This window comes from Pinus tabuliformis, chromosome 6, assembly GCF_031772625.1.
Source record: "Pinus tabuliformis cultivar Carrire ecotype Pingquan chromosome 6, CPIR1, whole genome shotgun sequence".
NCBI lineage: Eukaryota > Viridiplantae > Streptophyta > Pinopsida > Pinales > Pinaceae > Pinus > Pinus tabuliformis.
In genome coordinates, this window is record NC_142292.1 from 2,718,997 (window position 1) to 2,746,707 (window position 27,711).

Genomic DNA, 27,711 nt, shown 5'->3' on the forward strand with positions numbered 1-27,711 from the left:
CTTCAATGTGCTGGCCATTTTTTCATGTGTGAAGACAACACCTTTCAGAAAGATTAGCTGATTTGTCAATCATAATTGATTGGCTCAACTGAAACATGCAGCTACAGCCGTTTCGTAGCGCGCTACGAAACTGCTGTGTAATTTCATCATACACAGTCTCATCACTTCTCTGCATTCTTGCTATCTTCTCCCCATATTTCTCTTTCAGCTGATTGTTCACATTTTCTTCAACAAATGAATAACAACTTGCAAGTAATCATGTTCAGCTGCCAGGCTTCAATGTCAATAGCTTTTCCTATAAAACTCAAACAGCATGCTCAGATTTCTCTGCAAGCCCTGCCAACCTGGAACCTTTCATTGCAAAGCACCTTTTCTTACAGCCACTTCAATAGATTCCAGACTGCGAAGAACACAACTTTGACAGATGTTCAATTAGATCAATAAATCATCCACCTCAAATGATTGTGAAGTATCCCCATGGACCATTCGAGTGTGCATAAAGCCCAATTTAATGAACAAATGGCCAATACAGTTAACAACAGCATGAAAAATGGAAACTCCAGATTGCTTGCCACAAAGGTAACCACCAAATATGTGGTGTTTACAACTCAACCATAAGTGATTCAAGTTCTTTAACCATTGCTTGCAAGAAGTAACCTGTTTTCTGGAGATACTTTGGCTGGAACATAGTTTACTAGTTTAGCATTTAGTCCCAGCTCTCTCAACCATATGAGCCTGCCAGTATCAAGAAGTTCTTTGCATTTCAAGCCTAGTACTGCCCTTTCAGCTGGCTTCAAGCATCTAATAATATTTCCAACATCATGAACATTAGCAGCATCTTCAGTGGTATTGCAAACATTTAAGTTGGTTCCGACTTTAACGCCATTAGAATGATCAGAGCAATGCTCCCCATCAAGTGCCCAGCTGGTCAGCCATGTTACAGCACAAAATTCTTCTCTTGTAAAGCCCAGGTTTATGAAAAAATGTTTATTCACATAAGATTTCCATTGGCAAAGATGGTGGCAACATGTTGCAATTGCAAGGCCTTTTATGTAAGGATGATTTCCTCCTCTGTTGGTATCTTCAGATACATATTTGTTATGGTTTTGTTCACTAAGACAGCATCGGAGGACCAAATCTGTCGCTGGTCCACAAAGATGTTTCCCCACTGCAGCATAGTAAAAGCCCTTCAAGGATTCCACAGCTTCCAATTTCAAATCTTCAATGTCTATTCTCAGGCGCTCCAAATTAATGGCCTCTGTCTGTCTCAAAGTTCGATCAGCCTTGAACTTATATGACCTGCGCTCCACTAGTACTATGTCCTTAATGCCATAACAGTCAGAAAGCATGTGAGTTAAATAACCTCGTCCAGCCCCAAACTCTACAACGTTTAGATGGGATTTTAACTGTTCTATCTCTTCCCCATGCCCACTACCATTAATATATTCATAATGCATGCTTGTCTTTGAAATGGAATCAGGACTCCAAATTATTCCCAGAGTTTCAAGATTTCCAAGTATGGATGCCTGTTATATGGCATGCTTCTCTTGAAAGGGCAACCTCCTATCTAGCTTTGCATTGAACCATTTGTTGCAGGCATCAGGCAGCAAATATGAGTCCTGTATGTTGTTTTCACAAATAGCACTGTGAGCTGACTGAATTTTCTCAAGTAATGCATGGAACTCCTGTCCTGACATTGCAAGTATGGCCTTGCGCTTCATCTCTGAACACACATCATTATCTGATCGAATTCTTTCAGTTTCTCCTGATGGAAAACACTTTTCTTGAACTTCAGAGGGACTTCTAAATCTTGAGCTATCTTCTTCATCACTGCCAATCAACCTCAGCGGACTCTCCATAGCCATTCCGTTTCTCTCCACTCGGCTTCAATTCACATTTTCATTCCACTTTTAAATAATCTTCCTGAAATTGCCGACTTTAAATCGACCTCGAAACAAGAATGGGATAATAGCAAACAGATTACGAACGGCGGTCCAATCAAGAAGTTCAGATCAGTAATGCGCTTATCTTCTCGGACAAGTGTAGCTCATCCATAATAAAAGGCATCCCAATTTAAAGTGCCGCGTGCTCGTTACCCCGCTCTGATGGTATGCGGAAAGTCCGTTTCATAAGCCACGACATCTCACCATTGCGGCCTTTAGCTAAAAGTGCATTTTCAATTTGCTGATCCTGCTGTGCTTTTATAGCAGCTTTCACTTGATCCTTGTCTATATTTTTCCCTTGAAGACTACTAAAGCCGAGGCCAGCACCAATTGTCAATCTGTGTGGATCAACAAGAGAATTGTAGTGGTTTCCACGATGATAGCTAAGCCGGATAGGAGGAGAATCGGTACCATAACTACCATGAAATATGTTGATAGGCTCTGTACTGTATGAATAAATATGAATGGGACGATTATATATCTCCGACATTGCCTGGATTTCCAAATTATTACCATAGACCTTGTCTCTCCTTTTTCTCTTGCTGTGTTTTAGATCGAGTAGATGTTGTGATACTGACACATGTTGCTAAGACGGTGACAGCTGGGTGAAAAAAACTATGGATTCGAAAAAATCCCCAATTTCGTAGCGCAGCCAGTGCAAAATATGAATTATGCGCTACGAAATCACCTAAAAGATGTTGCGCTGCGAAACTGCTAAAGGGATCTATGCGCTGCTGAAACACTTTGTCCTTAAGCTAGTCTGAGAAATTTAGGCAACAGAATTTTCAGTGATAACAGTGGCTCCACTTGGGATAGTGTGCCCTTGTGGTACACTAAGAACTCGCAGGTCCAGTGCCTTATAAAATTTATTGGACAAACATCTTCTTTAAGTTCCTTGGGGCTTCACCTTGGGCTTAAGCTTGATGATCACTGTAGGAGAAAGAAGTCTATATCTACCACTACTAAAAAAAAAAAAAAAATTTGCTCAGTCAACCTTGAGCTTATTTGCACTTTCCTACCTGCCTACCCTATCAGCTTCAAACTTCTTTCAGCTCAATCAATGTGAAATTTACAATGTAGCCAATCATTTATCTTATCTGACATTTGAGTCCTTTGGCTGTGCTTGAAACAAAAATAAACCAGATACTGAAGTAACCGAGGCAGCATGAGGTGTAATTGTTCTTCAACATGAAAATATAACTGGAAGCCGCCTGAACAGTAAATCTTTTCCATGTATTCAGCTATAGGGTCAAAAAACACATGGTTATGTTGATGATCATCATAATATTCCATATCTTTAGACAACTGATTCTCAACCACACAATATTCTTTTGATATGCTATCGAACTGCTTTTCTGAATGCTGCCTACAAACAATGTAATTTTCCTCTTTCTTATGATTATTATTTGAAGTAAGCTGCTGCAAGGAATTACAAAATTGAACAAGCTTTTCCTCTGCCTGAGGGTCATAGAAAATTTCCTCCAATATTTCTTCTTGCTGGGTGCAATCAATTTCATCTTCATCATGATCTGAAGCCTGACAAATCTGCTGCATCTCTACATCAATATCTAAGGATAAAACATGGTTTTCACAAGTAAACTCCTGCTGCTCCTCATGCTACATTTCATGGGATGTTATACCTTCTCCTTGGTGCTGGAATGCATTGTTATGAAGAGCCTCTAAAATTTCTTCATCCATAAATTCATCATCATCATAACAATCTTCCAAGTACTGAATAAGACTTAAAGAATGCCTACAACAATCTTTAAGCAACAATAAGGAAGGATAACCTTCTTTATACATTTCACAGAATTCATCATGAAAACTAGCAAGCGAATATATTGAACCATTTTCCAGACTTTTATACCAGGACCATGCTTTTCCTTCTAAAGTGGTCATAAACATCTTCATGAGACAATCTTCAGGGAAATGAACCTTAAGACTGCGTACATGCATATGAAACCTAACCAAATGAAGAGCAGCATTGTCTTTCCTTTCATCTTTGAATATTGGAAGATCATCTAACCAATCAACCTCTGGCATAGGATTTGGAAAACCAGGGATATGAGACCGATTCATAGGAGCATACCTGGCATTCATTCTTGCAGTGGAATTCATCTTGAAACTTCATCAAGCTACTGATCTTCTAGCAGTGGAGTCACCTTCCAATTTGTTATTTGATGTGTGGAGTCGCCAAGATAGTTTTGCAGCCTCAAATAGATGTCTGAGCTCCTGCTACCTTCAGAAGTTCAGCTTCATGATTTCGGGAATGAGTAATCTTCAGACTCCCGGCAGACGCACCAAAATGTTATCACAAAATCAAGCACTGGAAGGCTGCTGACCAGGTAGACTCTGTGTAACTGTTTCAGACCAATCTTTTGACTAAGGCTTAGCCTCCTTAGCCTGAGAGGGCTCTCTCAAAGGGTTATTGATTTTGACTATTAATAAGATGGCTAACTCTATTGAAATAACATTAACAAATATGAAGGCTGGACAAACATTACATAAGTTTCCATTGGGCTTATGGAGTCAATCAAACCTCAGTAAATAATGATATTGCCTTTACATAGAAGTCAGGGCATGTGACATTTAAATGCTCAAAACACAACTCTTATAAAACCACAGTTCATAGATGAGTACAGGAAGTCAGAGCAGCATAAGTGAATTCTGAGTGATTACTCATCTAAGCAACTGAAAAAAGACATGAAGGACAAATTAAAATAACACATCTTGAACATAGAAATGCTTTATGAATCCTGAGAAGAAAAGCATATAACTTATATTACTGAACTCTGTTTTTTACACAAGCCAAAACAGTCCTCTCTTTTATAAAATATCCAACCCTCATTACATTCATCCTTCAGCTATATATAGAAACATAATTATAACTACTTGGAGCTTCCTCCTCCAGCATGAGGGGAGTTCGATGACTGTCACTACTGACACCTATCTGCTTTGCAACAAACTATTTAATACAATAACCACTAACTCAAGTTCTAAAAAGTTCTAATTTAATTATAACTCTAACTCTATCTTCTTCGTAGAAGATTCCTCCTTGCAGCTTTGACACATGGTTTCCTTTTCGTTTGGCTGAGATGGCATGAGATGAGCAGTTAATGCCCCATGTTTGTCTTCAATGACACATCCTTTCCGTTACCCTGAAACATAGGCCCCTGTTTGTCGGTCTTTGATGTGCTTCACAATATTCGAATCCAAAGAAGCATGCCTTTTATCTTTGATTACTCAAAATAGAACAGGCTGCCACGTCTTCGATGTGCTGGCCATTTTTTCATGTGTGAAGACAACACCTTTCAGAAAGATTTGCTGATTTGTCAATCATAATTGATTGGCTCAACTGAAACATGCAGCTACAGCAGTTTCGTAGCGCGCTACGAAACTGCTGTGTAATTTCATCATACACAGTCTCATCACTTCTCTGCATTCTTGCTATCTTCTCCCCATATTTCTCTTTCAGCTGATTGTTCACATTTTCCTCAACAAATGAATAACAACTTGCAAGTAATCCTGTTCAGCTGCCAGGCTTCAATGTCAATAGCTTTTCCTATAAAACTCAAACAGCATGCTCAGATTTCTCTGCAAGCCCTGCCAACCTGGAACCTTTCACTGCAAAGCACCTTTTCTTACAGCCACTTCAATAGATTCCAGACCGCGAAGAACACAACTTTGACAGATGTTCAATTAGATCAATAAATCATCCACCTCAAATGATTGTGAAGTATCCCCATGGACCATTCGAGTGTGCATAAAGCCCAATTTAATGAACAAATGGCCAATACAGTTAACAACAGCATGAAAAATGGAAACTCCAGATTGCTTGCCACAAAGGTAACCACCAAATATGTGGTGTTTACAACTCAACCATAAGTGATTCAAGTTCTTTAACCATTGCTTGCAAGAAGTAACCTGTTTTCTGGAGATACTTTGGCTGGAACATAGTTTACTAGTTTAGCATTTAGTCCCAACTCTCTCAACCATATGAGCTTGCCAGTATCAAGAAGTTCTTTGCATTTCAAGCCTAGTACTGCCCTTTCAGCTGGCTTCAAGCATCTAATAATATTTCCAACATCATGAACATTAGCAGCATCTTCAGTGGTATTGCAAACATTTAAGTTGGTTCTGACTTTAACGCCATTAGAATGATCAGAGCAATGCTCCCCATCAAGTGCACAGCTGGTCAGCCATGTTACAGCACAAAATTCTTCTCTTGTAAAGCCCAGGTTTATGAAAAAATGTTTATTCACATAAGATTTCCATTGGCAAATATGGTGGCAACATGTTGCAATTGCAAGGCCTTTTATGTAAGGATGATTTCCTCCTCTGTTGGTATCTTCAGATACATATTTGTTATGGTTTTGTTCACTAAGACAGCATCGGAGGACCAAATCTGTCGCTGGTCCACAAAGATGTTTCCCCACTGCAGCATAGTAAAAGCCCTTCAAGGATTCCACAGCTTCCAATTTCAAATCTTCAATGTCTATTCTCAGGCGCTCCAAATTAATGGCCTCTGTCTGTCTCAAAGTTCGATCAGCCTTGAACTTATATGACCTGCGCTCCACTAGTACTATGTCCTTAATGCCATAACAGTCAGAAAGCATGTGAGTTAAATAACCTCGTCCAGCCCCAAACTCTACAACTTTTAGATGGGATTTCAACTGTTCTATCTCTTCCCCATGCCCACTACCATTAATATATTCATAATGCATGCTTGTCTTTGAAATGGAATCAGGACTCCAAATTATTCCCAGAGTTTCAAGATTTCCAAGTATGGATGCCTATTATATGGCATGCTTCTCTTGAAAGGGCAACCTCCTATCTAGCTTTGCATTGAACCATTTGTTGCAGGCATCAGGCAGCAAATATGAGTCCTGTATGTTGTTTTCACAAATAGCACTGTGAGCTGACTGAATTTTCTCAAGTAATGCATGGAACTCCTGTCCTGACATTTCAAGTATGGCCTTGTGCTTCATCTCTGAACACACATCATTATCTGATAGAATTCTTTCAGTTTCTCCTGATGGAAAACACTTTTCTTGAACTTTAGAGGGACTTCTAAATCTTGAGCTATCTTCTTCATCACTGCCAATCAACCTCAGCGGACTCTCCATAGCCATTCCATTTCTCTCCACTCGGATTCAATTCACATTTTCATTCCACTTTTAAATAATCTTCCTGAAATTGCCGACTTTAAATCGACCTCGAAACAAGAATGGGATAATAGCAAACAGATTACAAACGGCGGTCCAATCAAGAAGTTCAGATCAGTAATGCACTTATCCTCTCGGACAAGTGTAGCTCATCCATAATAAAAGGCATCCCAATTTAAAGTGCCGCGTGCTCGTTACCCCGCTCTGATGGTATGCGGAAAGTCCGTTTCATAAGCCACGACATCTCACCATTACGGCCTTTAGCTAAAAGTGCATTTTCAATTTGCTGATCCTGCTGTGCTTTTATAGCAGCTTACACTTGATCCTTGTCTATATTTTTCCCTTGAAGACTACTAAAGCCAAGGCCAGCACCAATTGTCAATCTGTGTGGATCAACAAGAGAATTGTAGTGGTTTCCACGATGATAGCTAAGCTGGATAGGAGGAGAATCGGTACCATAACTACCATGAAATATGTTGATAGGCTCTGTACTGTATGAATAAATATGAATGGGACGATTATATATCTCCGACATTGCCTGGATTTCCAAATTATTACCATAGACCTTGTCTCTCCTTTTTCTCTTGCTGTGTTTTAGATCGAGTAGATGTTGTGATACTGACACATGTTGCTGAGAAGGTGACAGCTGGGTGAAAAAAACTATGGATTCGAAAAAATCCCCAATTTCGTAGCGCAGCCAGTGCAAAATATGAATTATGCGCTACGAAATCACCTAAAAGATGTTGCGCTGCGAAACTGCTAAAGGGATCTATGCGCTGCTGAAACACTTTGTCCTTAAGCTAGTCTGAGCAATTTAGGCAACAAAATTTTCAGTGATAACAGGGCCTATGGAGTCAAACATACTACAGCAAATAATGATGATGCCTTACATAGAAGTCAGGGCATTTAGCATTTGGGTGTTCAGAATACCACTTATATAAAACCACAGTTTACAAAGACATACAGGAAGTCAGATCAATGAATTCTGAGTGATTATGCATTTGTACAACTGTAAAAGAACACTAAAGAAAATATACCATCACACATTCTGAACAAGAAAATCCCTTATGAATCCTGAGAAGTAAAACAGTCATTTATATTACTAAACTCTGTTTTTACATAAGCCAAAACAGTCCTCTATTTTATCAAATATCCAACCCTTATTACATAGATGTTTCAGCTATATATAGCATCCTAATTCTAACTAATCGATATTCCTCCTCCAGCATGAGGGGAATTCGATTCTGCCTATGATGACACCTACTAACATTTGAAACTAATTAATAAATACAACTGACTGTTAATTGACAGCTCTAGAATCCTAAATCAACTATGACTCTAACTCCATAACAGCCTTGGTCTTCAATCATTTTCGTTCACTGACATCTGGTTCCCTTTGGCAGTGGCTGTGATGGACTTTTAATGCTTCATGTTGCTCTTTAATGCCACATCCTTTTCTGTTACCCTGAAACATAGGCCCCTGTTTGTCGGTCCTTGATGTGCTTCAAAATGTTCGAATCCAAAGATCTTCCTGTGAAGCAGCTTTCGTTGAATAGACCTTCCTCCAAGCTCCTCACAAAATTGGGTAGCTGCTGTTGCCATTCTTCAGTAACTGGGTGCTGATAAAATAATTGCAAGATTCTCTCTATGGTATCTGGCCGCACTGCATATAAATCAATGTTTGCACGCCATGATCTTGGTATACCTCCATCCATCTCCTCGGATAGACACGAATAGCCGATATTTTGTTACAATTGGAGTAATCTGCTGGCGAATCAAACACCGTTATGCTCGCTTCTCGGGGTTTTAACCACAGGAAAATGTGCAACCCCTTTCCCACGCCTTTCGTTCCGCTGAAAAGGATGAAGAGATTGCCCTATCTGGTTCCTAAAGCAAAAGAGAGAATGGATCTCAAATAAGAACCCGACTTTGAATGACTCTTTCATTCACATAGTGCAGCCCGTCCACTCTTCTTCTGATTCGATGCAAAGAATTACTGATAAGATGGATGCAAGCATATACCATTTGTTGGAACTCTGTTGACACAAAAACCGAACCCTAACGCATTTGGTTATTCCTTAAACAAAAAGAATTCAATTCAGTTTCAGCGTTGGCACAGACCAGCCATACACAAGACACTAAAGAACTTGTTACACGATGGTCGTTGAAAACTATTCTGAATCTGATTCAATTTAATTTTCTCTGAGTTTTCCAGTTCTTGGATAAATTTCCTCAAATGCTGGAAGTACTCGGGGTAAATTTCAAGGTTGCAGTGACCACCTCCATTGACCCACAAAGGTTCATACGGTACTATATCATCGTCTGTTCCATGTATACCGAAACCTCACTGCCTGTTCGACTAGCAAGTAACGCTAGGCATGACTGCACATTTTTTCTCACAATAAGTGTCGCATTTGGATTGAAAAGCTCTGCAGCAAGAAAATCCACAACTCCTTGGAAACTCTGTTTTCGATGTTCACATATTGAGCCCTTTCAAACTACCCAAATTCCATTGGCAAGAAACTCCTGCTAAGGGCTCTCTAAAAGCACAATTAATGTGTACATTTTGATGTGAATGTCCATTTGATATCAAGTTATCTCTACGACCATCAATCCACAAAACTGCACGCATCTGAGGCAGGTTATCTGCACCTTTCTGATCTGGGTGAATCTTAACACCACTACTTGGCTCTAGATATTCCAATGAAGTTTCCAATTCGGTCTCAATACAGTCAACTTGAATACTTCGCCAGCATAATACAGATGATATTACCATTGCCCCACCTAGAATTCTATGTGTCACTTTGATGTTAAGTCCACTACCCAAAAACTGAACCAAGGGTGGGCCTTGGATCTCCATTTGGCCAGGGACCGACTCTAGGAACTTCAGATGAAGATCATCAACAGAAAGACTAACAGCAGTATCACTGGGAACCATTTCAACGAAGCTACCAAATGATCCAGTCTTATCCAATTCTTTGTTTCCATTCCTTTGTTGCATACTTTCACCTGTGCTTCTTTCTTTACCTCCACTTCCAATTCTTGATATTTCCTCACCCACCTTCCCCATATATGCATATAATTTCAAGATGAATAATAGTTGCTCTACAGAAGTGTTTGAGGTGAACTTTTTACATGCTACACCCATCCTGACCACACCACCTGGAGGTGGTACTGTAACCAATGGACTACCATCTGCCGTCACCATTGCTCCTTCTATGCCAGGTTCATGCAATTCAACACAATTCCACAAGCCTGACGTCCAATCATGAGGGCTTTTACTCTGAGCTAAATCATCAAAGCTTCCCGTCTCTAGAGATAAACTCAAGTGTGTTGCCCGCAAAAACCATTTTCTTTGACTGGAATCAATAGGCTGGCCCTTCCATAAAGAAAAGCAAGCTGGATCTTTTTCAATATTGAGAAGTTCAAATGACAAATATGGTGACTGTGTAAAAATCAATCTTTCAACATGAAGTCTTACCCCTGTGAAGCAATTATCAACAATATTGCAAATGTCTTGATCTAGCTTTGCTGCATCTACCGGAATTGTAAGGTCATACTCCTTGAGACTGAAGTAAAGGGCGTTCACAGAAGTATCAAGTAACACATCACCAGTATTTACCACAATGCCATCAGCCACAAAAGAAGTAATTCTTAAGCATGATTCTTCTTGAAGATTAATCTTAATGGGCTGCAACTGAACAACTGTTTGTGATGGACCAAAAGGCTCTTGTGTGGCTCTAAACACTGCAATGTCAATAGTAGTAAGCACCATTCAGGCAGGAACCTTATCATCGGGTGGAAGTAAGTTAGAAAAATACCCCACAAACGACCCAAAGTAATTGACCTGATTTATTGTTTGATTTGCTCCTGTATCGTGTAGTTCTGGAGGGCGATCTGTTGTTCATTTGCAATAGGTTGTTCAATGCTACACTTTGATTTTGATATCTGATAAAATTTCAATCTTTCCCCAGAGGGATTTGGCAACAGTGGTGGATGCAAAGCATAAAAGTCACCAATGGAAGCAGCCAGAGACTCAAAACACTCCTTCTCTTCATCCCACTCAACGTTATTTGCCAAAGTCCTGGAGTAACTCCTTCACCTGTAATATTTCCCTTCAGATTCAGAACTGATGACAAGCATACACGCAGGAGCTTGAGAACATGCCACCTGTAAAATGCATCCACCCCAGAGCTATTTTGCATGACAGTTGCTATGGATTCGAACAAATCCCGAATTTTGTAGTGCAACCTAAATCATGTTGCGCTGCGAAACTACAAAAAGGCTTTATACGCTTTACCATCAAACAAATGTAGGACATTTGGCATTGGAATTTTGTCAGTGATAACAAACAGCTTACTGTTCCATTGTAAAATTCTGAGATTTTACAGGGAAACCACAACATGGGAAGAAGATCGATTCGGAGAGAGCCACAGGTGTTGACAGTCTTTGATGCTGCATGAGAAATCCTGGCAGAAGCAGGATGGTTAACGTATCTCAATCACTTACAGGAATCCAATAAGACTGTAGCAATTGAAGTCTTGCAGAACTTGCAAGAGGATCACTCCACAGTGACGGGGAGACACATAACATTCACCGATGACATAATCGTAGAGGTCTCGGGACTGCCAGCCACTGGACCTATATGGACGTTAAAGAAGGAGAGATTGCAGAAGAACATAGAAACCTTCCAGGAGGAAGGCCGGAGCCTGACAATTAGAGGAAAAGGGGTTCTGCCAGCAGCATTAGGAGAGCCGTGGGTGGAATTGGCAAAGAATATTTAGAGCTACATCACTTGTGAAGGCAGAAAAGACGTGGTAAGACCACGACACCTTAAACTGTTAGCCGTTTTGAAGCAAAAATGCTCTGTAAACTTACTTGCATTTTTAAATTCATTACTTCATGATGTTGCACGGAGCATGAAAAAGGAATAGCATGTAGAATTAGTCGTTAGCCACCATGGGTTGATACGGTTAATAGTTAGCCATAGAATTTCCCAACAACAGAGTAGCTGGGAAGAGATAATTGCCATGATAGATGGGGGATTGACCACGCTACCCCCAAAACATAAACATGCCACCAGTACACAAGAGCATCCAGAAAAGCGAAGGAAATCGGTCCGACTAGCACAAATTAAAGGGAGACTGGAAAATTCCAAAGGAGATACCAGCCAACCAGTAGAAATAGACGATGCGGGGAATGAACAACCCCCACAATTAGAAGGAGAAGAAAATGAGAAAGGAATTCAGGGAAATGAGGAAGGAGAAATGGAGGAGGAAACTGAGCAACCTGAGCAGGAGGAAGAAACAGAACAATATGAATATGGAACATTGCAGAATCCATTGAGAGAAGATGAATTGGCCAAAATTTTGGCCAATATGGGTGAATATGGCCAACCTTCCAACCCACCAGATCTCCATGCTGAAGAAGAACCAAAAGAACGCTCTGCTCAGGATAGAAAGGCACCTGAAGAATTACATGCCGAGGAGGTAGAAAAGGAGAGTCAACCTATTCATGATGGAAGTACGACGGGAGAGAGAAGTGATGTAGAACAGGAACAATCCGTTCCTAGCCAGACTACACCAGAACAAATTCTGGAAGAAGGGGAGGCAGAAAAAGAAGTCACCCAAGAAATAACAGAACCAGCTAGGATTCCTAGCCCTGAGCAACCCGAGCAGAGCAACGTAGAAGCCCCACAAGGAGAAAACCAGGGAATTAATCGAGATAATGGTCCAGGCCACAGAGAACAGTCTGTTGTTCCTTCTAAGGAAATTGAGGAAATTAAGAGATTACGGAAAGAACAGCAAAGACTGTTGAATGTAATAGTTCAACTTCAACAGCATATCAGGATTTTGAAAGCAAGAAAAAGGGTAAAAAGGACTTCGGGGGGGAGACATGCAACCATTACAACAAAACCCCTCAAGGCAAAGGTTCGGAGGACCAGAGTCCATCCTGCTGTTCAAAACCCTGGTGAGAAGCAGTCTGCTATTCCAAATATTGTTGAGGAGCAATATGCTATTCAAAATCAAAAGGAACAACATTTGTCTATTACCCATGTTGAAGTACAAATGGATGATATATTGACCTGCGATAGAGAAATTCAGATAGAGGCACAACCTTCAGGGGAAATATGGGCCATGAACGCAAGACAACGCAATAGGAAGATTCAGGTAAATCTCCCGGTCTCCACCGCCGTGTGGGACAGTTCCCTACGAGAGGGTTGACACAAACTCAGCAAGCAGCAAAAAAACTCATAGAGCAAACAGTCCCTCGAGAAAGGTATGAAGAACTATAGCAACAACTAAGGAATGCCAACTTATCTGAAAGCTAGGCTTTTGAAGGGTGGTGAAGGGAAGAAGAAAAAGTCGCGAAGGTAACTCCTAGGTTAGATATAGTTATCAAGCAGATGGATACCTTATGTTCTTTGTATAATGACGTCCTAGAATGTAGAGCCCCTGCTAAGAATTATTCCTTGTTTTTAATGGAACGATATTTGCAATTGAAAATAAAGGCTATTAAAGCAGGCGCCCCTATACAAATTAATACCATCGATGATTTTATAAACTGTTGTAAGCACTGTTGGTCACTTTAATTGTTTAATAATAAAACAGTCGAATGCCACATTAATTATCAACATGGGAAAGTCTGATTATTCCAAAGGTGACTACGTACTGTATGTACTCAATCTTAATGGTATTAAAATCTGTAGTATAAACAGTCTACTATCTTATGAAATCCCTACTCTGTGTTACAGCAGTTACAGTAGTTACAGCCTATTGCAGAAAATGAAGTAAGAACAAATAACTTAAAGGAAACAAGTCTGCAAAAGGAAGTGATGGCTGTCCTGCAACAAAGGATCAGGACCCTATCCTCAGAGTAAGGACTTTCAACACCTGCCTCTGTTGTCCAGTTCACACATACACTCTGTAAATCCTAATCACCGGTGAGGCACTCATATGCAACATCAATCATCTAAAAGGAAAACAGAGTTTCAGCAAAAGTAAATATCATTAGAAGCAGTAACTGTAATATAAATAGAAATCACACACACTGTTACACAGTAATTTGTCACCGTTTGTCACCGTCCCTATTTCCCCTCTCCCGTACATTGGAGGACTCATTCTGGGACTTGTGAGAAGTGACATAACCTGAAACCACTTGCATTATATTCCTCTAAGTATGAGCTTCATATGCCCTGAAGACATCTCCTGCAGAATACCCATAAAAACAACCCTTTTTGCATTAGCGTGCGTCCATAGTGTACTTACCGCACCAATGGGGGAAATCCTCTAAAGAGGGCGCGCCAGTGGCGCTCTGTCTCAGAGTCGCACTCGCGCCAACCCAGTTGGGTAAAGTTTTTAACAAACAAACTTCCGAAGGTTCTCCTTAACCCATTCACCAACTGAATCCCCGTTGAGTTAGGATGGTTTGGCTTTGTTTGGGCTTAGATCACATAGCTCATAGAGGTCTTTGTGTTTTCTTTTTGGTTTGAAGGACTGCCCTGGTGTTTTGGGGACTTGATTGCATTCTCATTGAGTGAAATTTATCTCTTTTACTCGGTGTTATTATCTCCCAAAATTTGTTTAGTGCACTTTTCCATTGAAAATAAAACGAACAGTCTCTTTTGCGTTGAATTAGTTAATGGAAATTAGAGCTTTTCATTGATTAGTGACTTTAAAGAAAAGTTTCGTTTATTGCCATTAGCTGCATTAGAGTGGTTCTTGATTGTTTATGGTCATTTTGTTTGATTTAAAAGTTCTCAACTCTCTCGTAGTTAGTGTTCATCGAACGAAATGATACTTTTTGGCATATAGCTTGCATTTAGGGAATTGTGAGAGATTACATACGGTAGGACCTGGAAACAGAAACCTAATCAAAGATCAACCGTAAAATGAACTGAATGAACTTAAAAACGCATTGGAACATAACGCTCACTGTTTAGAGGTCTAGGCTAGAGACGTGCTGTGGAGGTAAATCCCCTCTGCGGACAGAGACGACCCCTACTAGCCCAGACCGGGTCTAGCAACAATCAAACAATGCTATCACGCAAGTTCCTAATTGAAAATTAAAGGTGGATGATGAGAACCTACTTGGATTCCAACGATAATGTTCGAAGAAGAGATGTCGCTCTCGTTCCTTTGCTTCGGCCGGTCACGATCCCCACGATCTCTGTGATTGGACACCTGCACATGCAAAGAACAACACAAATACAAGCATAAAATCCAATAGATGCAATTATATATCAGTCAGAAAAGATATAACTCAACATCAATCATTACAAAGGACAATGAGAGTGGAACCATAATGATAGTCATCTATTATTGATAAATAACAAAGAAGAATACAACCATAGTTCTGACGTCAAATCCTCCTTTGGCTGGGTAATTAGCTACACAAGTCTTGCAAAGCTTGTTGGGATGGGAAACAAGCCTCTCTCTCCTTGGTGACAAGAATCTCCTCACTTAGATTTGGCCTTATGGATGCAAAGAAGGCTCTTGCAACTTCAATCTCTTGAACTCCTGGAATTCTCACTATCACTAGCACTATGCTGGAACTAGCTTGCTCAAGGCATAGAGACAAGCTTTTATAGATAGAGGGGAAGGAGATAAGATCAATCACAATTTCCATGGGATTGGCTTTATCACTTAGAAGTTTCCATGAAAGGTGGCAAACCACTTCCCTTCTATGGAGATTCGAAGCCAAACCATCCTAACTCAACATGGATTCAGTTGATGAATGAGTTAAGGAGAACCTTCGGAAGTTTGTTTGTTAAAAACTTTACCCAACTGGGTTGGCGCGAGTGTGACTCTGAGACAGAGCGCCACTAGCGCACCCTCTTTAGAGGATTTCCCCCATTGGCGCGGGAAGTACACTGCGGACCCACGCTAATGCAAAAAGGGCTGTTTTTATGGGTATTCTGCAGGAGATGTCTTCAGGGCATATGAAGCTCATACTTAGAGGAATATAATGCAAGTGGTTTCAGGTTGTGTCACTTCTCACAAGTCCTGGAATGAGTCCTCTAATGTATGGGAGAGGGGAAACAGGGATGGTGACAAATGGTGACAAATTACTATGTAACAGATGCCCCCTAAAGAATGAGGCTCGAGTGAGAGAGAGGGGTGAAATGCTTTTACAAGAACATGTGTAACTGAAAACACTGCCGCCGGAGAACCTGCGTAAAGAAGTACAACTGATATCTCAAGTACATGATATATGTGGTATGGGCACAGCCATCATAACAGAGCACACAAGAATCTAGATCCAAGGTATGGGCACAGCCATCTAGTGAGGATCGATAAATAGACTTAGGCATGGTCGCAGCCATCCAGTGAATGAGTCATGTAATGATCATAATAAGCCACAAATCGCAAGCCTGGATTCCAACAAACAAAATCTAGGGTCTTGCGCTCCATCTCAACCCAAACAGAGTACAAGTTCAAGCATGTGAATATGAGGGTTAAAGTCGAACATGCAAGAACATCGTCTGATTACCAGTCAATGATGAAAACTGTTAACAGACGGGAGAGGTACCACCAATAATGACAATGGCACTCAAGGTACTATAGGTACAATCTATGGCGTGCGAATCAATGAGCTGGCGTCGAACACCCGTAGAATCATTCGATCGGAGGCCAATGATGAAAACCTCTCGTCGAACATGAAGAACCTGCCATTGAGGCATGCAGGCTCCAAGGCACTGGAAGGGAGTCTCTAGATCAGCTTCCTAGATAATGAGCTGAAGTCGACAAGAAGTGACCTTGATCAAAGGTGGGCCATAGTGTTTCCCACATCATTGACACGAGATAGAGGAAGAATGTTGTGGTGAATCAGAATTATGTGAGGTATCAGAGGGAGGTTGTAATTCTGCAGAGGTCAACTTCTCTTGAACATATCGGCGGCATGACAGTGGACTTGGCAGTATTTGACATCAAATGGGCAGAGGTCATGGTGACAAGGCAATGAGTAGATGAGAGGTCAAATAGGATCACCCAAACCCACGGAGGCAAGTGTAAAAACAAGATGAGATGTCCCCACCCAGACACGAATGCAGACAAGTGCCATGTTCAAGAGCGACATACTGCCGACACGACAATAATTATGGTTCCATTTTCCCCACCATTTCTGGCGAGTACCTCGATTATTTTTTGATGACAAGCTTGACGGGGATAGCATATGCTTGTAAGGCGTCATTATGACGGGATCCGATGTCATTAAGTTTTAACGAGTCTAACAAAGGAGGAACTCAGCGTCTTTTCCTGTTTAGAGAGTTTGAAAAGACAACAGAAAAGTGAACTCTAGCGGGGTCCTTTTTCGTAAAGTTGTGTCTCTCGAGCCCGAAAAAGTATAAAACAATGCTCGAAAGAACCGTCCGATCATTACAATAGATGAGTACTTTTCATGAGTAGTGATTCCGACCTGAATAAGTAAAAAAGCGATCGAAACCACGTCGCTTCGTAACCGTTAACGAACCTGAAACGACAAGGGTCTGATGATCTTTTCGTCTTTACATGGTCGGAAAAGGGTTTAAAGACAACCGCCTCTTATTTACGTTTAATGAGTCAAGAGGAATAACTCGACAATCTTTTCATATTTAGACGGTCAGAAAAGAGCTAAAAGTAGACCTCCATTTTTATTCTCTTTAACGAGTCAAAAAGGGAAAATACTCGGCAATCTTTTCATATTTTATGAGTCAGAAAAGAGCTTAAAGGTGACTCATCCTAGAGGAATGAGTGGTATAAAGGGTAGCAACTAGTTCCGGCAATGGTGGAACTGCTCAAAACATGTAATGGTCAAGAGGCTGGCTAATAAAACCACTCATCGATGCGGTTCCTCAAGAAAGGAAAAACAACCAAGTGAAAGCATATGACCGGCCAAAGAGATGGCGGCGATGGAATGAAAACAACCAAGGCTCATCTAGCATAATTCAGCGGATAAAAATGGCAATCACGAGATGTAAATCAGGTATGGGTTCATTTTTACACAAGCTTGAACCATGGAGAACTTTGCTTGGATTCAATTTCATGTTTACACAAGCTTGAAACGAAAAACTATGCTTGTTATGAGTTCGCATGCCCCCAGGCATAATGACGCAAAACGAGGTACATGCCCCCCAAGCTTCATTGCATTCAACAAAGTGGATGGAATGAAGGTTCACTCTCGAGATCTATGAAAGACTCGACTTATATTTTACGAGATCTTAATCAAAGACTCGATTTGGAAAAGGAGGAGTTGTTACATTTTTTAATGAGGTTGACACAGTAAAAGAACTATCCTCATACCCCTTGTTTCATTTTTTAACGAGGTCGACATAAGATCAAAACTATCCTCGTAACCCTTGTTTCATTTTTTAACGAGCTTGACACAAGATCAGGAACTATGCTCGAACACCTTGTTTCATTTTTTAACGAGGTCTTCACAAGATCAAAACTATCCTTGGCCAGATCCAGTTTCATTTTTTAAGGAGCTTGACACAGGAAAGGAACTATGCTTCGACCAGACCCAATTTCATTTTTTAAGGAGCTTGACATAGGAAAGCGAACTATGCTCTGAACGGACCCAGTTTCATTTTTTAAGGAGCTTGACATAGGAAAGTGAACTATGCTCCACCCGAACTTCATCATAATGAATAGAGAGTCGGGGCTTCCAAGATTACCACTCCCGGTGGAAGGGAAACATCTTGGAAGTCAGGGCCCAATGCCCCCAGGACACTATGCATGATGGCGACATCATTGGATCCAGGTATGGGATAGGTGGCCATGTATTTGATCTGTGGTGGGGTAGATGCAACTGGTGGATGAAAACTAGGAGGGGACGACAACGGCGTAGGAGGCATCGGGGGACTAACGAATGACACTTGATCGATAGTCACAATTCTTCCATCGTGCGGAAAGCAAACCACACGGAAAAGCGAAGAAACGAGGGCCCCCATGGCGTAAACATAGTCGCGACCAAGGAGAAGACTAAAGTCTAAAACACCTTGGGTAACCAAGACGTCTATATAGACGGTTTTGCCTCCCAAAGTAATAGGGAACTTCGGGAGAACTCCTAAAGATGGACAGGCTCCTCTGTCGAAGGCCAACAAATTCTGAGTGACTGGCCCAAGCTGCGGGAAACCTAAAGCTTGCCAAGTAGTGTACGGAATAAGACTCACAGACGCCCCTTCATCCAAAACAGTGCCAGGTACTGCCTTAGCACAGGCATGTACTGTGATCTGGAAAGGCATATGGGATGGAAGGCGACCGACGATCAGGTGATTCCAATCAAAGGAAGTGACCAGACTACTTTATGGGGGAATCGTATGATTGCCCCCATGTGCTAAAGGAACCGAAGGAGAACCTTCGGGAGCAGCTGGGTTAGGAGAGTCATTTCGGAACTCAGGAGAATCTGAAGAGACGAGAAGAATATGGGCATGATGCTCGTCTGAAACAGAGTGATCGACGAGTGGTGAACTCGAGTCAACACTCTTTCTGATGAATGGTTGGTCTGGAACAGGCTGGGCATAGCTAGGTTCGGGAAGAGGAGGCTGGACAAGAGAAGAATAGGAATCAATCTCTTTGTCAGCAGGGGAACGATCTACAGCTACAGAGAGACGTTGATAACCAACGGGAAGTCGGGGTGAAGGAGCTGTAAGACTTTCCAAGACGATGGAGGCTTTATCCATGAGTGGACAAAGGTGAAGGGGATGATTGCCTTCACAAAGTCTACAGGGGATTCGAATCTTCCCTTTTCCCTTACCATTCCCAACTGATAAGGTAGCATCGCCATGAGCTTCAGAGGACAATGAGGGGTGGGCCGGATCGTGAGACCATACATCTAGTACCCTGGGAATGCCAGGACAATCGCGAAGAAGATGGTCCTTACATAATTGACAAGGAAATTTGACCTTCCGCAGAGGAGCAGAAGGTGGCCCGACTTCAGGTGTACTCGGAGTAAGAGCTGCACTTGTAACCTCTCCCTTAGGAGCCTTCTTCTTCTTCGTCTTCTTCTTCTTAGCCACCGGGTTACTCGAATCGAGACTTTCACTAGGCGAAGTAGAAGATGAGGACATAGAAGTGGGCGTAGAAGGGGAGAGATCCACCTTAGAATCAACATGATGTTGTTCAGGTGGAAGGACGGATTGACTAGACGATGAGACGGCAGGGACCAAAGAGGTTGAGAACAACCAAACCAGCAACCCAACAGTTAACCTTGGGAGGGACAATGTTGCCATATAAGGAGCACCAACATTTCCAAAAGGAGCGAAATGACCAGGGTTCCCGTCAGAGGTGGTCCCTGGGTTGGTGAACCCCGGAAAAGTTGCCATCAAGAACAAAAAGAAGCCCACTCAAGCTAACACACACAAGATCTAACCAAGTAATGTTAATCGCGGCCAAATAAATTTTAAGACGCAAGGACACAACTTGACCTTTTCATGTTTTAATAGTCGAGAAAAGGACAAAAAGATGACTCTAGTCTCCTTCGAATGTTTAGTGAGCCTGAAGTGAAAAATGCTCAGATGAGCCTTTTCGTTTAAGGAGTCTGAAAAGGATCAAAAGTGACTACTCTGGAGAGCTAGGCAAAAAGGTTTACCAAACAAGTCTGTAAAACTGCATATACACCTTGGCAGTCATATGAAAACCAAGGACTTCCCGTACGGCAGTTAATCTTCCTGAATGCTGTGTTCAGTGCGTTACTGCTTGTAAGGCGGTAGACATGGCTTCCTGTGGATAAAGGATGATAACCTAGTGCGGTCTCCCCATATACTCGACAGTACGTGGGAGCTCAAGTCCGTGCTAGACCACTTGTTGCGTCACAGAAGGAGGAATCACCCAACCTTAAGTGAAACAAAAGTGAGTAGGTTTAACGACGCCGGAGCACGTCTCTAGCCTAGACCTCTAAACAGTGAGCGTTATGTTCCAATGCGTTTTTAAGTTCATTCAGTTCATTTTACGGTTGATCTTTGATTAGGTTTCGATTTCCAGGTCCTACTGTATGTAATCTCTCACAATTCCCTAAATGCAAGCTATATGCCAAAAAGTATCATTTCGTTCGATGAACACTAACTACGAGAGAGTTGAGAACTTTTCAATCAAACAAAATGACCATAAACAATCAAGAACCACTCTAATGCAGCTAATGGAAATAAACGAAACTTTTCTTTAAAGTCACTAATCAATGAAAAGCTCTAATTTCCATTAACTAATTCAACGCAAAAGAGATTGTTCATTTTCTTTTCAATGGCAAAGTGCACTAAACAAATTTTGAGAGATAATAACACCGAGTAAAAGAGACAAATTTCACTCAATGAGAACGCAATGAAGTCCCCAAAACACCAAGGCAGTCCTTCAAACCAAAAAGAAAACACAAAGACCTCTATGAGCTATGTGATCTAAGCCCAAACAAAGCCAAGCGAAATCCAAGCGGAAGAGGAGAAAATCGCTTGAATAACAATAAAAAGCTTTGACAACCACTGAGCAAGTGCAAAAGAGTAATCACAAAGTCGACTGGACGATCAAAGAACCCAATACTCCTACGGAAGGCTCGATGCACAAAGCCACTAGATGCCCTAGGGCTGAAATGTGAATTTGATGGAAAATGGCAAACACCCAAAGTATGCAAATGTAATCTATACACACTTTTCATTCATATCCTGAAAATGAGAATTCTAATTATGCAAGTGTGATCTATGCAAGATAATTCTCAAACACACGATGATGCAAAATTGTGAAAAGACTGAGACAAACCTCCAAGTAATGATCAAAGGAAATTAAATTAATAATTTGCCAAAAAAACTCAAAACCAGTCAAACAAGACTCTGACACACTCAAGTGATTGAAAAAGGTGTAGCTAGAAACAAAACCCAAGCTTGGAAGGCTGCAAAACAAGCAAACTGGAAAAGTTCACAGGCCTGGCGCGACTATCAGGTGGAAAACTAGTGCCAATTGAGGATTGGCGCGACCTGTACACTGGCAAGTGGCGCCAATTGGTGCGACTGTCATGCAAAAAAGAGCGCCAATGCTATCACACAATCAAACAATCAAACAATGCTATCACGCAAGTTCCTAATTACAAATTAAAGGTGGATGATGAGAACCTACTTGGATTCCAACGCTAATGTTTGAAGAAGAGACGTCACTCTTGTTCCTTTGCTTCGGTCGGTCATGATCCCCATGATCTCCATGATTGGACACCTGGACATGCAAAGAACAACACAAATACAAGCATAAAATCCAATAGATGCAATTATATATCAGTCAGAAAAGATATATCTCAACATCAATCATTACAAAGGACAATGAGAGTGGAACCATAATGATAGTCATCTATTATTGATAAATAACAAAGAAGAATACAACCATAGTTCTGACGTCAAATCCTCCTTTGGCTGGGTAATCAGCTACACAAGTCTTTCAAAGCTTGTTGGGATGGGAAACAAGCCTCTCTCTCCTTAGTGACAAGAATCTCCTCACTTAGATTTGACTTTATGGATGCAAAGAAGGCTCTTGCAACTTCAATCTCTTGAACTCCTGGAATTCTCACTATCACTAGCACTATGCTAGAACTAGCTTGCTCAAGGCATAGAGACAAGCTTTTATAGATAGAGGGGAAGGAGATAGATCAATCACAATTTCCATGGGATTGGTTTTATCACTTAGAAGTTTCCATGAAAGGTGGAAAACCACTTCCCTTCTATGGAGATTCGAAGCCAAACTATCCTAACTCAACACGGATTCAGTTGGTGAATGGGTTAAGGAGAACCTTCGGAAGTTTGTTTGTTAAAAACTTTACCCAACTGGGTTGGCGTGAGTGCGACTCTGAGACAGAGCGCCACTGGCGCGCCCTCTTTAGAGGATTTCCCCTATTGGCGCAGGAAGTACATTGCGGACCCGCGCTAATGAAAAAAGGGTTGTTTTTATGGGTATTCTGCAGGAGATGTCTTCAGGGCATATGAAGCTCATACTTAGAGGAATATAATGCAAGTGGTTTCAGGTTATGTCACTTCTCACAAGTCCCGGAATGAGTCCTCCAATGTACGGGAGAGGGGAAACAGGGACGGTGACAAACGGTGACAAATTACTCTGTAACAAGCACGCTGATAGTCTCATTTAGGAATTGCATGTCGCGATCGCTCATTAGAATTTTTGGACATCCAAACCGTGTCAACACATTCTTGAACAAACATTTCGTAGCTGTAGCGGTAGTGCAGTCTTTAACCGACTGTGCTTCCTCCCATCGGGTCAAGTATTCTATCGCGGTGATGATATTGTGCGCCCCTATCTTTCTTGGAGGTGTGATAGGCCCCACAAAATCGATCGCCCATTTCTCAAATGGTTGCAACATCATCTGTAGCTTGAGCGACATTTCATCCCTCCGTGATGGTTTCCCAGTTCGTTGACATACGTTGCAGGCCCAACAGTACGCTTTTGAGTCTTGATGTGGAGTTGGCCACCATAGTCCGGCACGAAGAATCTTCTGTTTTGTGGTGTGTCCCGCATATGTCCTCCTACAACCCCCCCATTTGCTTTGGAAAGGATTTGCCCATGCTCGAATTCAGGTACATATCTGCGTAATATTTCATCATTGCCCATTTTATAGAGATGCCCTGCAATAATAGTAAAGTCTGCAGCACATATCACCAATTATTTCTTTTGTTGAATGGAATATCCCTTCGGTGCAGTTCCTATGGTTAAGAAGTGGATGATATCCTCAAAGTGGCCATTTGCAATGCGTACTCCATAAAGATGTGCATCTGGTAGTCCTTCCTCTAAGTTTGTGGGCTATTCATATTCTCAATTTAGGATAGGTGATCTGCGCCTGTGTTTAGACATCCCGGATTTACGATGACTTTGAAATCATATTCTTGAAATAATAGCAGCCACCGACAAATGTGCCCCCCCAACACATGCTTATTCACTAGGTATTTTAGTGCAGAGTGATCAGTATACATCTTAAAGTGTCCTCCGAGTAGATAGTGGCGATATTTCTGGAGCGCGTATACCATCTCCAATCCCTCACGCTCAATAGTGGAGTAGTTCTTCTCAGCGTTGGACTATCGTCGACTTGCGAACATGATTGGGTGATCATTCCTTTCGCTCCTTCTTGTGTGAGTACCATGCCCAACACGATACATGACACGTCAACATGCACATGAAATTCGATGTCCCATTTTGGAAAGACTGATATAGGAGCTGATGCCATCCTTTCCTTGAGCGTTTCTAGGAATTTTTTACATTCCTCATTCCAGCAATAAGTAGCGTCCTTTTTCAACAACTGTTCCATCGGTGCCGTGATCTGTGCATAGCTTTTTATGAACTTCCGATAGTAACCAGTGTGTCCCAGTGTGGCGCACAGTGGTTTGACACTTTGCGGCGCTTGCAGATTGTGTATGAAAACAATCTTTGCCAGATCCACCATTAGACCTTGCTTATAGACCACATGGCTGAGAAGGTTCCCGAAGGAGACGAGGAAAGTACACTTCTTTAGATTTAGTGCAATCTGGTGTCATCGGCAAGTATACAACATTAACCGTAAGCTCGCGATATGTTTATTGACTAACCCAAATATGGTCCAATCATCAAGATATACTTCCAAGAAATTATGTATAAACTCCTTGTATTCAGCTACCACAACGCGCAAGAATATTGCCTGCACGTTCTTCAGTCCAAAGGGCATCACAGTGTACTGAAAATAGCGCCATTCGGTGGAAAAAGTTGTTTTACTCCTATGCTCTAGCGCAATATTGATCTGGTGATACCCCAAGAAACCATCCGTGAAGGAGTAGGCTTCCTGTCCACCCACATTTTCCAGTACCTCGTCTGTAAATGGAATCGGAAATGGATCGTTAACACATGCATCGTTGAGCTTCCTGAGATCCACGCAGATGTGAATTTCACCTTTCTATTTTTTCTCCTGCACAACCATAGGACTTACCTAGTTGGACTCCTTCACTGGTTCAATTATTCCTGCTACAAGAATCTTGTCCAACTCTTCGCGAACCTTCGCTTTTTACTTTGGATTCAATTGATAAGGCTGCTGCTTGACTAGCTTCGCATTTGACTCTATGATTTTAGTCGGGAATAAATCTCGATATTCTTGAATTAATTCGATGACCTTTTCCAACGTGGCATCCTCCCAATAGTCCCCAAGCATTGCATACTTCGGCTCCTCCTCCGTACGTATGTTTACTTGTTTTGTTTTCAGTGGAACAGTGATGTCGGGGTCCTCGATTGCTGGTCTGTGAACCTCGCGACTCCCCTTTGTTTATGGAATATTGATTTTTCTAGGGTCGTCGTCATCATATTCTACCTGTACATTGTAACATTCCAAGGCTTGGCTCAACTGTCGCGACCACTCTGGCTGCACTATTTCTACTGGTTCCAGTGGTATTTTGAAAATAGTAGCCTTCACAACCCGCAATGTGTCATCAACAGTATCCATCCATTGGTCTTCAAAGAGGAACGTTAAACAAAATCCTTCACGCAAGATATCCCATTCGCTCGTGCCATGTCGAAGCTCTATCTCAGTATACCAATTCTTGGGGATGAAATCTAGGGTATGATAAAATAAGTGTACCCACTGCAGCTGGGGCTCTTCCCCATATGCTTTAGTCCATTTGGTGAGGTGCGTGTGTGGGTTTTCATGTCCATCATATTTCTCGGTTCATCGTAGTTCCGAATTCCCAAATATTATCTGCATCATCCGCCTACAACTGCGCTAGTCTTCAAAGGTTCCTTCATGTGTTCCCCACCACTGCACAGGCGTTGCGCACAACGCCCATTTTAATGCATCAAATCTCTGGTGTTCTGGTACCGCGTTCTCAAACATGGTTAGGAATTCGCCTACCTTAGTCAATCCATCATACATCGGCAGTTCTCGATCCTGGGCTTTTGCGCAACACAAGGACCTTGTCATCATATTGCGGTTTAACATGGTCACTCCATTCAACTGGTTATGCCATCGTTTGTCTTCTTCATCTGAATCTGAAATGCAAGCCTCTGCACATTCCCACAGAGTTCTTCCTTCTGCATTCAGATTTACCCACTCCTAATCTTGTGCAGTTATATTGTAGATATGATCCAAGTCCTCATCGATTTCATCGTCACGTACAGGTTCAGTATATCGCGCTCCTTCAGCCGGGTCTAGGGGAACGACTACGCGGAGGGACTTCTTTTCAAATATCATCTTATGGTTTTTTAAATTAATGACCCCATTCATATCCATGGCCCAATATATCCCTAATAATGCGGGGTAAGGGTTACTGTCATCCATAATTTCTATTACCTCAAAGTTTGTTTGTGTGCTCGTGCCTTCTATATCCATTGTGACTCCTTGCAGTCTCCCCATGGGAAAGATCTTTTGTTGGTTCACCATCTATAATTGAATAGGAGACCACTGTAATGTGGGCCTGCCCATGCGTTCCCATGTCTATTTAGGTAGCACATTTGCATCTGAGCCTAAGTCCAGAATGATCTAATCCATCTCATAGTTGTCGATCTGCGCCATTAATCGCATTTCCCGTCCAGTGCGCAAAGTATGTTTTCCCAATTTCTGGACCACGCGAGGTGCACTTGACCCTGCGCACCTAGTTATCAGCTCTTATAATCCCTTAACTACCTAATTATCACGTAGCAGCTTCATGCATGTCTCTAAAAAGGTAGTTAACCTAGAGGGATCCATTCCCAGCTCAATTGGATCCCTACTACCTAGAGTAGAGACTTCTGTGAAGCTCTTTTGAGCTTCCTTAGACCTCCCCTTCACTTGTTCCATCTCAAGGTCAACATCGCGACCCTTCCCATCTTCTCCAGGTTTTTTCGTCGCATCTCCTCCTATAGTTGCACTGCTCATCAGTACCATGTTTACGCTAGGGTCCTCCTTGTGTGGTTCAGCACTCATCATTTAGACACTCTACGTCGCCATGGGTTATGTTGCCATTTTCTCACATATCTGTGCTATCAGTGTGGGGCAATCTATCATTTCATGATCAAACTACTCGAAGTAGGGGCACGATATTCTGGTCGGGTTGTTACAATCCCACGCGTAGTGCCCTAGTCCTCTGCAGTTGTAACAGAATAGCTACCCGTGACCCCTTCCTGGCCCCATTCCTCCCCGTCCTTGTCCCCGTCCCTGGAACCCACCACGCACTATCACTATGGCTGGATCCTGACCTCGCGCTTCAATCTGAATCCTGTAGGTAGGTGACCGGTCCATCAATAATTCATAACTATAGTAGTCTTGTTCATCATGGCCCACCGATCTATAAAAAATGCAAAATAGATGTTGGGGGGTCTGGATAAATTTTGGTAGTAAGTGACAGTTGTCTATGTTATGCTTTCCTCCCACCTAACAGATTTCACACCAGAGTGAGGGTGTCGTGCTTGGCCCCGCTTGTGCCTCTGGTCAGTGTTGGTCCCCCCACTGCCACATAGTTCAAAAAGGCCAGACAGTGATCCTTATCGTGGCCCTGGCTTCTACAATTTATACACCAAAATTCCTCCCGTACCTTTGGCCAGGGTGCCTTCTCCTATTTTAAACTCTGCATTTCTAAACATAGGTTTTGTATTTGCGCATGGATGTGTTGAACTCCCAACCGAGGATCCTATATTGGAGTCTCATGCAACCGCATT

At 41.9% G+C, this 27,711-nt stretch overlaps 2 protein-coding genes across 2 annotated transcripts; both read right to left on the reverse strand.

Moving 5' to 3' along the window:
• Window positions 1-417: 417 nt before the first annotated feature.
• On the reverse strand, window positions 418-1,830 carry LOC149256908 (uncharacterized). The gene has a single exon (XM_089368683.1). The coding sequence runs from the start codon at window positions 1,455-1,457 to the stop codon at window positions 633-635; it is 825 nt and encodes a 274-aa protein (XP_089224809.1). The 5' UTR covers window positions 1,458-1,830; the 3' UTR covers window positions 418-632.
• Window positions 1,831-5,631: 3,801 nt separating this feature from the next.
• Window positions 5,632-6,946, reverse strand: LOC149256909 (uncharacterized). The gene is given in 1 exon segment (XM_089368686.1): window positions 5,632-6,946. A coding segment is annotated over 1 exon segment (1,089 nt). The 5' UTR covers window positions 6,932-6,946; the 3' UTR covers window positions 5,632-5,842.
• Between the last annotated feature and the right edge of the window lie 20,765 nt (window positions 6,947-27,711).

What these genes read in the sequence shown, in the direction of transcription:
- LOC149256908 (XM_089368683.1), bottom strand. Translation starts at nt 1,457, where the DNA reads ATGCATTATGAATATATTAATGGTAGTGGGCATGGGGAAGAGATAGAA.